The 12,986-nt window shown below is 44.5% G+C and overlaps 1 protein-coding gene and 1 pseudogene across 1 annotated transcript in view; one reads left to right on the forward strand and one right to left on the reverse strand.

The window, feature by feature from the left end:
* The window catches only part of CCDC11 (coiled-coil domain containing 11), a 37,534-nt gene that overhangs the window by 7,863 nt on the left and 16,685 nt on the right, over nucleotides 1-12,986 (reverse strand). The window contains exons 4-6 of the mRNA XM_006891753.1: nucleotides 7,706-8,009; nucleotides 5,228-5,446; nucleotides 3,054-3,270 (exon numbers count right to left, since the gene is read on the reverse strand). Coding sequence (XP_006891815.1) covers nucleotides 3,054-3,270; nucleotides 5,228-5,446; nucleotides 7,706-8,009 — 740 coding nt within the window. The remainder of the gene's footprint in view (nucleotides 1-3,053; nucleotides 3,271-5,227; nucleotides 5,447-7,705; nucleotides 8,010-12,986) is intronic.
* LOC102855790 lies at nucleotides 10,212-11,215 on the forward strand (annotated as a pseudogene).

The following is a 12,986-nucleotide window of genomic DNA, read 5'->3' on the forward strand; positions in this document are numbered from 1 at the left end:
GGGTGCGGTTGGCGCAGGATAGAGCAGGGTTTAGGGCTGTTGTGCATAGGGTCGCTATGAGTCGGAAACGACTCGACGGCACATAACAACAACAACAATAGTAAAAGTGGCATCCACTTCCAAAATAGCTTGCCTCCGGAAACCCTGTGAACTTGGAGAAACAAAGAAAGTTATACAAGTATTCAGGTCTTTCGTTCTTAGGATCGCTATGAGTCATCTATTCGACGACACTTAACAACAACAACAACTAGTAGCTTAGTAATTTTTAACTACTGTCACGATGTCTGAGAGGAAAAATCAATCAATGGAACCAGGACAAACTTTGTCTTACAAAGACCGCTGATGTGAAATCTAATAGGACCCTATAAGAGATGGAGAGTAATTCTGTCCAACTATTCTCCAGTTCATTGGGCTAGGCATGGAAATGGCAAGTATCTGAAGGGACATTCACCCTTTTAACAAATAATACCTTCACCCACCAGCCACTGCGAGCTGCCAGGGATTACAATGGTGTGCGAAGACAGAGATGTGAGCAAGCCACCATGAAAGTCCTGGAACGAGGCTTTATTTTGGATGCAGGAGTGCTGAGGGCTTCTCAAGAAAGTGTGGAATTTCTCAATATCATGAGCATCATAAGCAGAGAAGACTACCTGAGCAAAGGCTTGAAAGTAGGAGGAACTTGTGAAAGAAAGAGGGACAGATTAAAGGGAGGTGGAAGAGATGAGTGTCTGTGCTCCACCTTCTCACTCACCTATATAAGCACTAAGGCACACACAGTACACAGACCAGACATAAGTCCTTTTGCCTTGAGAGCATCTCCCCAGGGCCTGCTCAGAATCTCCTGGGATATGAAACTCTCCACCTGTTTACACTTCATGTCTCCAACTCGGCGAGATCTGCAAGAGCAGGGATCTTGCCTCTGGGATCCCTCAAAGGGTTCAACATGCTGTACTATTGTGGTTTTAATTGTGTCCCCTCAAATGATAACCCCTACTGGGGTGTCAAGGGTTTATTGTTCTAAATGTTTTTCCTAGGCATTAACTTTGACTTTGCCACATGGTTGGGTGGGATCATACAAATAGGTTATATTAGTCTACCCACAAAGGGATCCCTGGTGGCCTATTGGTAAGAAGCTGTGCTGTAATCCCGAAAGGATGCAGTTCGAATTCACTGACTGCTACATGAGAGAAGGATGGGTAGTCTTCTCCTGTGCAATTTACTGCCTCTGAATACCCACTGAAGGGTCAACTCTAAGTCAGTTCTGACTCAACAGCATGCAAAAAATAACAAAGAGTCTATCCACAAAGAGACTGGCTAGTCTTTCCATTCCACTAGGAGTTGGGCTGCAATCCTGAAGACACACAGTTCGAGGCCACCAGCTGCTCCATGGGAGAAGGGTGGGCAATCTCCTCCTGTGTCATTAACTGCCTCTGAAAACCTGCCAGAGGGTCAGCTGTGGATCGGTTCCAACTCTGTGGTGCACAACAACAATATACAACAACAGGTTTAAATTGAGCAGATTAAGTGGTAGAAGTTTGAGAATCTCAATACCAGCAAGAAAAGGGGTAGCAGAGAGTGCAGTGCGAGTCCATTAGGGCCAAAGATTCCTGCACCAGACAGACCAGGTTCTATGCAAACATAACAGCCTCAATAGAGAACCAGAGACCAACATGAGACAGAGCAGAATTGGGGACTGTTGCCCCACGGAGTACAGTGAGAGGCCTTCATCTAAGCTTGCTGGAGGATCGAGGGAAGACATTGTAATTGGCAGGTCTAAGGGAACTTTGTAACACTGGCATAACCCATGACACTGAAGGTCAAAGGACCTTCAACAACACTTGAGAAGCTGCCAGGACTGAGGGATTGTATTCCACCGCCAACTTGAGTGGCCGGCTGTTAACTTCCCTCAGAAATCCCACAGTCGTGAGCATGGTTCTGTGAGGTCTGTGTTTTCATCACAATGGATTTCAGACCCAGTAGAGCAGTAAGATTGGTGTTGGAACCAGTAGAAACAAGTGAAGGAGTGTGAGAGACCCTGTCTGTGTTGGATCCGCAGAGCCGGACCCCAATGAGATCAGACGCCAGCACCAATCACTCACGAGAGACCGTCCTTGATGCAAACAGCATGAGGTTTTATTCCATCCAGCGCGCTGGGGCACAACTCCTGACCTATGCAGAGGCAGAGGAATTGAGCCCCGAGCTAAGGGTACATACAGCTTATAAAGGCAATAACCCGCGCAAACATGGGCTAACACACAGGGAGGGTTGCTGATTGGTGTATTTGAATATACACTGAGGTAGGCAGTTCTGATGGGTAATAATTTGGCGCGCGCGGGTAAGCGAGGAAAACTATCTGATTGGTATATTTAAAAGCAAGTTGGCGCACACGCGTGGCAAGCGGGGTCGGCGCAAGGGGTGGGGGAGTGGGGAGTAAAGTTCAGAAAAACAATTCCTGGAATTTCTCTTATCTGTACTCGCAGATGTGGGTGAGCCGTTTTATGGCCTTGTTTTTCTAAAAGAGGGCAAAAGTCCTGTGAGGTTTTATGGCTTCTACCTGAGAAGGGTTAAAAGTTAACTTCTTCATAATCCTTCATCTGACCGTACAGGAATTAGCTTTGTACTGTAGATATCGTTTAACAGGACAGCTCCCCTTTGTAGTGAATGGAGGCCAGACTCGGCTGTCCTCATGCTGCCTTTTAACACCTACACCTGTGATTATAATCCTTTTATGGAATAAGTTTGCTTTTGTTATGTGAATTAAACAGTCTTGATGTCAGGTTTTATCTTAGGGAAATCTCTTTTGAGATAGAAAGGATTAAACAAGCCACCAAGGTAAGCAGAAATTAGGGAAGTGAGATACCATGGCTCGTGAAAATCCTCCAGGAGCATAAGTCAAAAGACAGAAAAGAACTTTCCCCCCAGAGCGGCAAGAAAACTATCCTGTAGACCCAGCACCCTGTTACAGCAGCAGAAGACAACTAAAACAAAGAAGCAGATTGGTTTGGTTGCTACTTAGATTGAATTAAGACAAACCATGCTGCTGAGTTCCTTACACTTTTCTTGAACTTGGAGTTTTCTTGTACACATGACCTCATCCACGAGTTTTTTTCTTGCTTCCTTTTCAAGTTTCAGCTGCTCGTCCTTCTCAGCCGACTTCTTCTGTTTCTCTTTCTCTAATACTCTGTCCAGCTCGTTCTCCTGGACTTTCTCCTCCTTGCGTCTCTGTGCTATATATTCTGTATATATCTTCTGTTCTCTTCTCATATCTTCCTGTATAACAAAAATTCATTTGTCTTATTAAAATATTTAGGGGTGATAATGGCATTGGGGGGGAAGTCCCAATCTTGAGAGCTCTATATAAAAACATTTACAGATGCCATAGTATGTATGTTAAGTGTTGGGGAAGGGAGGAGTGAGGGCAAAGGTGACTGGCTTTTGAAAGTAGGAGCTGGACACATGGCCGCCTCTTGTGTTACTCTCTGTTTCTGTTTGAAATGTTTTGTAATGCATTTTAAGGTAAATTCATTCAAACACTTGCCCAAATTGCTTGTCAAAGCAATCCTCAACTAATCTGCAATGATACTGCTTTATTTCCACTGGTTTAAATTTTTAGAACTTAAACTCATTGCCATCAAGTCAGATTTGACTCATAGTGACCCTTCATCGCGTTCCCAAGTCTGTAAATCAAAATGGGGAGAGGCTGCCCAGATTTATCCTACGGAGCAGCTGGTGGATTTGAGTCACCAGAAATGTACAGCCTTTGATTTAGCACAACTCACATTTACAGGTTTACATTTATAGAAACAACGTATCGAGATTGACTTATAAGGAAGGGTTGTACAGAAGCTGGATATGGGTAACCTGAGGTCTGCCCATATTAGCCTTAGGTAGGATTTTTCTTTCTTCCCTATTTTTCCTATCCCAGGTTATTCTTGTACGTTTTCTGTCCTAGACGTGGAATTTGTCATTTCAAAGGATTCCTGGTTTCTTATAGTTGGAAATGAGATTTAATAACGACTAAAATCTGAGTGTTCAATGAGCCCATTGCTACCAGACCATTTCTGCTTCTAGACATTTTGGTGAACAAAATGATTGAATCTCTTTTTCCCTCCAAAGAGCAAAGTCTGTTTATACTGATGTTTTGAATTCAAGTAAGATGATTGTAGGTTTCCCTCCTCTGTTTGTTGTGTTGAAAATCTTAGTTCTGAACAATGTTAACATAACTAATTTGCTCTGTTTATTTTTCTAATCTAGGCAGACCTCAGGTTACACACATATACACACTATATTCATGGATCAGAAGACTTCAAATGGTGAAGGTGGGAACTGAGCTATGGATTCAATACAAGGTCATCAAAATATCAGCTGTCTTATTTTCAGAAATTGAAATCTGATCCTAAAATCATATGGAAACACAGAAACCTAGACTAGGCAAAAACATCTTGGAAAAATAAGGGCTAAGTTAGAGAACTCACACCTAAACAACTCAAAACTTGCTACAAAGCTATGGTAGTCAACACACAGAAATAAGTGTTCTTGGCATAAGGAAAGATGTATATAGATCAATGGAAGAAAACTGATAGTGGCGAGCTCTGGTGGCCTAGTGGCAAGAAGCTGCACTGCAATCCCAGAGGCACGTGGTTCAAATCCACCAGATGCTCTGCTGAAGAAGGAGGGACAATCTCCTCCTGTACCAGTCAGATCCAGTTTGACGGTACACACACAAATAATAATAATAAAAATAATTCTTTAAAAAAAAAAAAGAAAACTGATAGTAACTGCTAATCAATGTTTTACAAGAATGTCAACAAAATTCAGCAGACAATAGCTGAACAACTGTACTGGAACAACTAGATATCTACATGCAAAAGAATGACATTAAACCCTTCTCTTATGGAATGAATTGTGTGTCCCCTCCAAAAATATGCATAAACGTGGCTAGGTCATGATTCTCAGTCTTATGTATTATCTATCCTATGTGCTATAAATCCAAACTTCTATGATGTTGATGAATGAGGATCAGAAGTTATTTAATGCTGTAATATCCCCCAGCAAGTGATTTAATCACCTAATAAGTGGTAAAAGGTTTAGGTTGGGATGTGACATCTTTTATCAGGTCACATCCCTGATACAATGCAAGGGTGTGGCTTGCATCACCTTTTCTCTCTCTCTCAAAAAAACAAAAAAACACAGAAGCATCAAGCACAGAAGAAGGAACATAGTTTACCCTCTTTTGCTTCTTTTTCTCAGCCTCTGCCTCTAAGTCGTGAAGGGCCCTTTGCACGAGCTTCATGTTCAAGTCCTGTTCCTCTCTGTGTTCCTGCTGCATGTGCTCCATCTTCTCGTGGAGGGCGCTCTGCAGACAGGTCCTGATGTCCTGCTTTGCTTTCTGCTTCTTTAGCCTCTCTTGTTCATTCTCAAGTTTGATCTGTGCGGTATCATTTTCCTAAAGTAGGATGATAAAGAAGAGGCCTCAGTAAAAACAGATGAAACAAGTAAGTTAATGCTTTCAATTTGCAAAACAAGAACTATTTCTCAGAAAAACACACACACACACACACAATTTGGATTTACTACAGGTTATTAAAACAGATTGATAACTTGTCTTTTCATTACCAAGTCAGCAATAAGGATCTATGAAAATTGCTTGATTGCTTTTCTGCGTTGATGGATGTCAGAAAAGTGTAAAGGGTTGTTGCTAAGTGCCATCAAATCAATTCCCTCTCAGAGAAAGATTATCTTTTTTTAAAATTTATTTATTTATTATTTTTGTGTGAGTGTACCATCAAATCAGATCTGACTGGTACAGGAGGAGATTGTCCCTCCTTTTCCTGGCAGAGCATCTGCTGGATTCGAACCCTGTGCCTCTAGGATTGTAGTTGCAGCTCCTTGCCACTAGGCCAGCAGAGCGCCCCTAGAAAGATTATCTTAAACCCTCATTGTTATCACTCACTACCACTCTCAACATTTTAAAGTACTGGCTTCCCAACTTTATTTTTCTATGCATGTGTTCACACCTACGTTTATATGCATTTTTAAGCAGCATCAAGAATTTAAAAATGGAAGTGTGCACTTGAGTTAAATATACAAAATTACAAGTTAAGCATTTCCTTTTATTTAAAAATATTCTGCCACCTTTTCCATTTTCTTGTCTCTTTGATCCTACTGGCTGGCTTAATTCCTTGGCCAACAAGCAGTTTTAACTGGGGCACCAAAGCTCCAGGGCATCGTGGGTCTGGTAGAAATTTGGATAAATTTGGATATTAGACCTCCCACCAGAGGCGCTATGCAAACTTGAGGGGCACAGCAGCTGGAAAAGATGACTTAACAAGGTTAGGCTGTGATAAGACCTCCCAATACTACTTGATTCAACTGAGACGCAGAACAGCCATGGTAACTGTGAATGCTGGTTTGTGGGAAGAAAGTCTGATGCTAGGCTTTCCCTCCCCCACACTACCCCAGGCATTCACTGCCTCTGAAAACCCGCTGGAAGGTCAGCTGTGGGTCAGTTCAACAGCAGAGGCATAGGGCAGGCTATTCCTTGGAAAGGGACATCCTGCTTGGAAAGGTGGAGGGTGTGAAAGAGAGGAAGATACTCAGCAGGACGGAATGAGAGAAACAGTGATTTCAGCAACTCTAGAGTCTCAGAGTCGATGGGGATGACCCAGGATAGGCCAGAGTTCAGGTCAGCTGTTCATAGAGTTGCTATGAGTGGTACTTAACTCTACAGCACCTAACAACAACCGGATTCCACTTCTGACACAGATTCTGAAAGCTCTGGTGGCCTAATGGTAAGAAACTGCACTGCAATCCCAAAGGCAAGCTGTTTGAATCCAACAGCTGCTCTGTGGAAGAAAAATAGGCAGTCTCCTAGGAAGTGATTTAATGCCTCTGAAAACCTGCTGGAGGCTCAGCTATGACTCGGTTCTGACTACCGTCAAACAACAATTACTCTACTCACTGCCCGGTGAGTTGGTGCCCACTCATAGCTGACTCTCCACTGGGTTTCCCAAGTTGTAGGTAACCCAGGTGGAGATGCCCATCTTTCTCCTTCAGGCGGGCTGGTGGATTGGAACCACCAAAGAGGTGTGGCCTTTGGGCTAATGCAATTCCCACCAGAAACCCCCAAGCAGAAGCCACTAGAGCTTCTCAACAACTTCCTAAAAAACAAACAACAAAAATAGCCCCCCTAATAATAAAACACATTTGTAAGATACCATGAGATTAGATCTTGATTTGAATAAGTACTAATTTAGACAAGCTGGACATTTGATGTTGGTTTTAGAGAACAAATAGAAGCTATTTTCCCCCACCCCCACCCCAAGCTTAGCAGTTGCACTAGGGAACTAAAGCTGCTCTGCAATCCCAAAGGCAAGCAGTTGGAGATCATCAGTTGCTCCACAGGAGGATGGACAACCTCCTCTTGTGCGATTGATTAAACTGCCTCTGAAAACCCCGCAGGAGTGTCAGCTGGGGGCACAGTTCGGACTCAACAACAACACAACAGCTGCATTGTTTAAGAAAGTGTCCTTATATATGTTGTTCCTGAGATGTAAACTTGAGATTTTGAGTTTTTTAGGAAAAGTAGTAATGTCTGGGATTTGCTTTAAAATATAAGAACGCTGGGAACCGACAGGGGACCAGACGACAACTGCACTGACACTCCCTGAGCCCAGCAGCCCCGCCGGGGCGCTGGCCCGCGTACCAGCAGGCGGCCCTCCTCCTCCTTGAGCCGCAGGGCCTCCAGCCGCCGCGCATGCGCAGCCGCGATCTGCGCGACCAGGCGCAGGCGCGTTTCCTCCACCGCCTCGCGCCGACGCTGCGCGTCCCGGGCTTCGCGCTGCTCCTTGGCCGCGCGGTCCTGCTCCCAGAGCCGCGCGAACATCTGCTCCTCCGCCAGCTTCTGCTGCCGCCTCTCCTCGTTGAAGGCGACCTGCGCTCTCCGCTCCTCACAGACCTTCTTCTGGTGGATGTTGGACAATTCCAGGCGCAGCTCCTCGCAGCCCTCCCTGGAAAGGGAATTGGAGTTCATTAAAAGTTCAACACTCTTGGCACCAGTAGCCAGGAAATTAAAAGACATATTGCAATGGAAAAGTCTGCTGTTAGGGACCTCTCCAAAGTACTGAAGAGCAATGGTGTCTCTCTAGAGACTAAGGTGCATCTGATACAGGCCATGGTCTTTGCAAACACTTGTTATGCATCAGAGAGTTGGACAGTGACTAAGGAGGAGAGAAGGAGAATTGATGCCTTTGAGCTGTGGTGCTGGAGAAGAGTATTGAGAGTACCATGGACTGATAAGAAAACAAACAAATTCATCCTAGAAAGGGTCAAACCGCGAGGCTCCTGGGAGGCAAAGATTCTGAGGCTTCATCTGACATACTTTGGACATGTTGTAAGGAGGGACCGGTCCTTGGAGAGGGACATCATGCTTGGGAGGGACAGTACAGGAGGGGAAGGCCCTCTATGAGGTGGATTGATTCAGTAACTGGTGTAATCGGGATGGGTGTGTCAGAGACAGTGTTGAAAGGCCCCCGAACTGGTGGTCCTGTTCCGAGCGGATGGCGAAGACCCAAGACTCCAAGACACCAGCTTGATGCAAAGGCAAGAGGTTTATTGCGGAGCTCCGGGCCGACACGTATCTCTCGCAGGAGACAGAGGAGTTGACCCCGAGCAGACAATTTTGGCTCTTTTTATACACTCTAGGGGGATACAACAGGGTGTCAGCTTCTCATTGGGTAATAAAAGCACAGTTTAAATTCATTGGTCTGGCTTCATACATGGATTACACAGCACACTTACACGTTATCATTTTTTTACACAGTTAACAGTCAAGCAAATCTTAAAACATCAGCTTGTTTGCCCAACCCTTGTGGTCGGCCAGTTCTTGGAATACGGGTACCCTGTGGTTAGGCTATTTCCTGGAACACTGGGTGTGGGGTAGTCTCTTGGGCACACAAACGGGATCACACCCGGGGCAGTGGAAAATTCCTGAGTTTAACTTAGCTGAGAACTATAGGAGCCATTTTAGAGCTCTTGGAGCCATTTTAATTTTAATCCTTCAGTGTGATTGGCACAGGACAGAGCAGAGTTTAGGGCCGTTGTACATAGGGTCGCTATGAGTCGCAAGCGACTCAACCGCACATAACAACAAAAACAAAGGGTTGTAGTTGTAAAGGGGCTGCAGGCCTTTTCTTCGTAGGGTCGCTATGAGTTGTTCTCAACTCAAATGCAGTCAACAACAACAAGGGGATGGGAGGGTGCAAACTTAGCCTTTCAAGAGACCCTGTTCCTTGCAGGCTCGAACCTGTACCATCAGGTGAAAAATGCAAGGCTTAGAATGTGCACATGTGCTAAAATGGCACAGAACCACACACATGTCAATCTTAGTCTCTTCTGACACTGTGGTAGAGTTACATGAGATGTACCCATTAAGGGAGACCCCGTGAAGAGTACGATTTGTAACTCCTTGTGAATCTATAATTATCACAAAATTTTAAAAGGGTGTTGACTTTGTCATAAAATTAGTCTTTAAAAAAATTTTTTTTTTATTTTTGTGTGCCTGGTTTCTGACTGGCACAGAAGGAGACTGCCCCTCCTTCTCCAGCGAAGCATCTGGTGGATTCAAACCGGGTGAATTTGAACCGTGTGTCTTGTGGATTGCAGCGCAGTCTTCCTCCCCCACCCCCCACCCCCGCGTTGTATACCTTTGAGTCAGATCCGACTAGCACAGGAGGAGATTGCCCCTCCTTCTCCAGCGGAGCACCTGGTGCATTGGAACCAAGCACCTTCACAGTGCAGCGAAAGCTAGTCTTTTCTTACCTAGTTTCATTTCATAGCCATTACTGGAAATGATTTTTGCTGTTTAGAGGAAGCTTGTGTAAACTTGGAACCAATCCACAGCTGGCCCTCCTTGCAGGATTGCACAGGCAGTAAATCGCAGAGAGGAAATTGCACATCTCTTTCCCAAGGAGCAGCTGGTGGATTCGAACACTGTGCCTTTGAAGTGGTAGCAGAATTCCTTTCTACTAAACCACCGAAGCATGAAAAATGACCCAATTAATTTTCCAAATGTCAAGTATTTAATATTTTTTTACAAATCTTCTGTGTGTGCCACTTGATATGCCTAATAGAAGGAATGCCCGCCACTCCCCCAGGCCATGAGTCACAGTGTCCGCGATAGTTGTATGTGTAAGAGTCCCAAACTAGATATAATGGGCGTGCTCATCACCCGGGAGAAGAGAGAAAGAAACTGTGGAGTAAAGGAGGAAGAGGAACTTAATCTTGTAATGTGTGTTAAAGTCTCAATCATACTGTCAGTCATTGCGGTGGATAAGCGTCTTAGCAGCGTTGCCAGGCGGGAAATACCGTAAGTGGATAGCTTTAGCAAACAAATAATCATTGTCTCACAGTTCAGGAGGCTCAGATTACCACAAATCAATAATGACTCCTAGCTGATATGAACAGGACAGGGATAAGGGAGGGAAGAGGAGGGGAAGGGTTTCTGAAGCTGTAAATCTCACAAGCTTGTCTATCTTCTATGAAAGCTCTGGTGGCTTCTCCCTCTTTTTCTCTCCCTCTCCCTTTCCCTCTCTTTCTTTCTTTCTTTCTGCTCCCCTTTCTCCCCCTCACTCTCTTTCTCTCTCTCAAGCAGGCTCTTTTTTCCTTGACGGTCTTTCTGTGGCTCAGCGTCTATCATCTTGTAACTCTGCTTGTCCCTCTGCCCCCTGCCCTACTCTGCTTTCCTTATAGCTCAAAAGTGGCTGGCTGAAAACATCGCCTGCCTCTTTCTCGGCTCCGTCTTCACGGTGTCAGCAGGCTGGCTGGCGTTACAGTTACCATCACCCAGCTTTGTGTTCACGCCCAGGAGCTACACACCCTCAAGGTGACTGGCCAGGAGAGAGTCGCCCAAATCAGGGCTCAAGTAGCTTCGCTGGAGGGCACTGCTCCTGGGAGGCTCTCTCCCTTGGAAAATGACGCTATCCTGGGCCAGTGTGGGCTGGAGCCCCTGACCACCCTGGAAGTAGCTGACCACAAGCTTGGAGGTAAAGTCCATGATTCCTTGACTCATTCTGGGAAAGTGAGAGGTCAGACTCCCAAGGTGGCAAAACAGGAGAAAAAGAAGACCGGCCGAACTAAGCAGTGGATGCAGCACAACTGACGTTTTGTCAATGTCGTGCCCATTTTTGGCAAGAAGGGACCCAATGCCAACTCTTAAGTCCTTTGTAATCCTGGCTTCCCTTAATAAAGCCACTTAGTCCAATAAAAAAACAACAACAAAACAACAACCCATTTCCTGCGAACCTGGTAAGTAAACTAGTATAAAATAAAAAGTTTATAGTAAATTAGAAAAAAAAACCCAACATATCCTACCCTGATGTGACCTCTTAACATAGTAAAGAAAAGACTGTTCCCCACACCGATGTTTATTGCGGCTAGTAAGGAGTTGGAAACAACGTAAGTGCCCATCAACAAACAAATGGATAGAGAAGCTGTGATATAGTCACACAATGGAATACTATGCAGTATTGAAAAACAAGGAACTCATGCATATTTTGAATATTATTCAAAATGGGTGACTCTGGAAGACATTATGCTGAGTGAAGTATCTCAGTCATGAAAGGACAAATACTTCATGGTGTCACTGTTGTAAAACAGGACTGACCTTGGGGTTGGGGAGAGACTGAGAAAGATGGGTTCAATATTGTATACTGCATTGAAATAGATGAGGGATAAAACTGTGTAAAAACGATATGTGATTGGGTATTTTTGTCATGACAGGAGTCCAGAGCGAAGGCTGCATAGTGGAGTGAACCTGGGGGAGGGATTGTAAAACAATGTAAGAATTTTTCTTTTACTTTTCCAAGAGGGTAGTGTTCTGGGGGGAAGGTTGGGAGGAGAGAAAAGTACAACAATGAATGAATGGAAATCCAAAGTCTCTGTAAATTTTTACTGAAATTAATAATAAATTTAAATTTTTAAAAAAGAAAATACTGTTCCCAAATAGGTTCCTAACCACCCATGTAAGGGTCAGGATTTCCAACATCTGAGAAGACTGTTATGCGGATGACACAACCCTGCTTTGTGAAACTGATAAGCACCTGAAGCGCTTGCTGCAGAAGGTCAAGGACTGACTGCAGCCTTCAATATGGACTGAAGCTCAACATCAAGAAAACAAAGATTATGGAGCTCTGGTCGCCTAGTGGCAAGAAGCTGCACAGCAATCCCAAAGGCACGCAGCTCAAATCCACCAGATACTCCACTGGAGAAGGTGGGGCAATCTCCTCCTGTACCAGTCAGATCGGATTCAATGGTACACAAGCAAAATAAAATTTAAAAAAGAAAACTAAGATTCTTACTATTGGGCTGGTAGGCAGCAGTATCATGATAGATGGTAAAGAGAGATTGTTAAAAGCTTTAGTTTGCTTAACTCCATAATCAACACTCTTGGTACCAACAGCCAGGAAATTAAAAGATGAATTGCATTGGGAAAGTATCCTGTCAGAGACCTGTGCAAAGTACTGAAGAGAAACTATGTCAGTCTGGAGATTACAATGTGCCTGATCCAGGCCATAGTCTTTGCAATTACTTGCTATGCATCAGAAAGCTGGACAGGCGAGCTCTGGTGGCCTAATGGCAAGAAGCTGCACTGCAATCCCAGAAGTGCGTGGTTCGAATCCACCAGACACTGCTGGAGAAGGAGGGACAATGTCCTCCTATACCAGTCAGATCCAATATGACGGTATACACACACAAATAATAAAATAAAATAGATGGACAATGACTAGGAATGATAGAAGGAGAACTGATGCCTTTGAGCTGTGGTGCTGGAGAAGGATGTTGAATATACTATGGAGTGCTAGGAGAACAAACAAGTTCGTCCTGGAGAGGGTGAAGCCAGGCTGCTCTTTGGAGGCAAGGATTCTGAAGCTTCATCTGACATACTTTGGACATGTTGTAAGGAGGGACCGGTCCTTGGAGAGGGACAT

The sequence above is a fragment of the Elephantulus edwardii genome, unplaced genomic scaffold, assembly GCF_000299155.1.
Source record: "Elephantulus edwardii isolate Elephantulus edwardi_28Jun2011 unplaced genomic scaffold, EleEdw1.0 scaffold00103, whole genome shotgun sequence".
In the NCBI taxonomy this organism is placed as follows: Eukaryota; Metazoa; Chordata; class Mammalia; order Macroscelidea; family Macroscelididae; genus Elephantulus; species Elephantulus edwardii.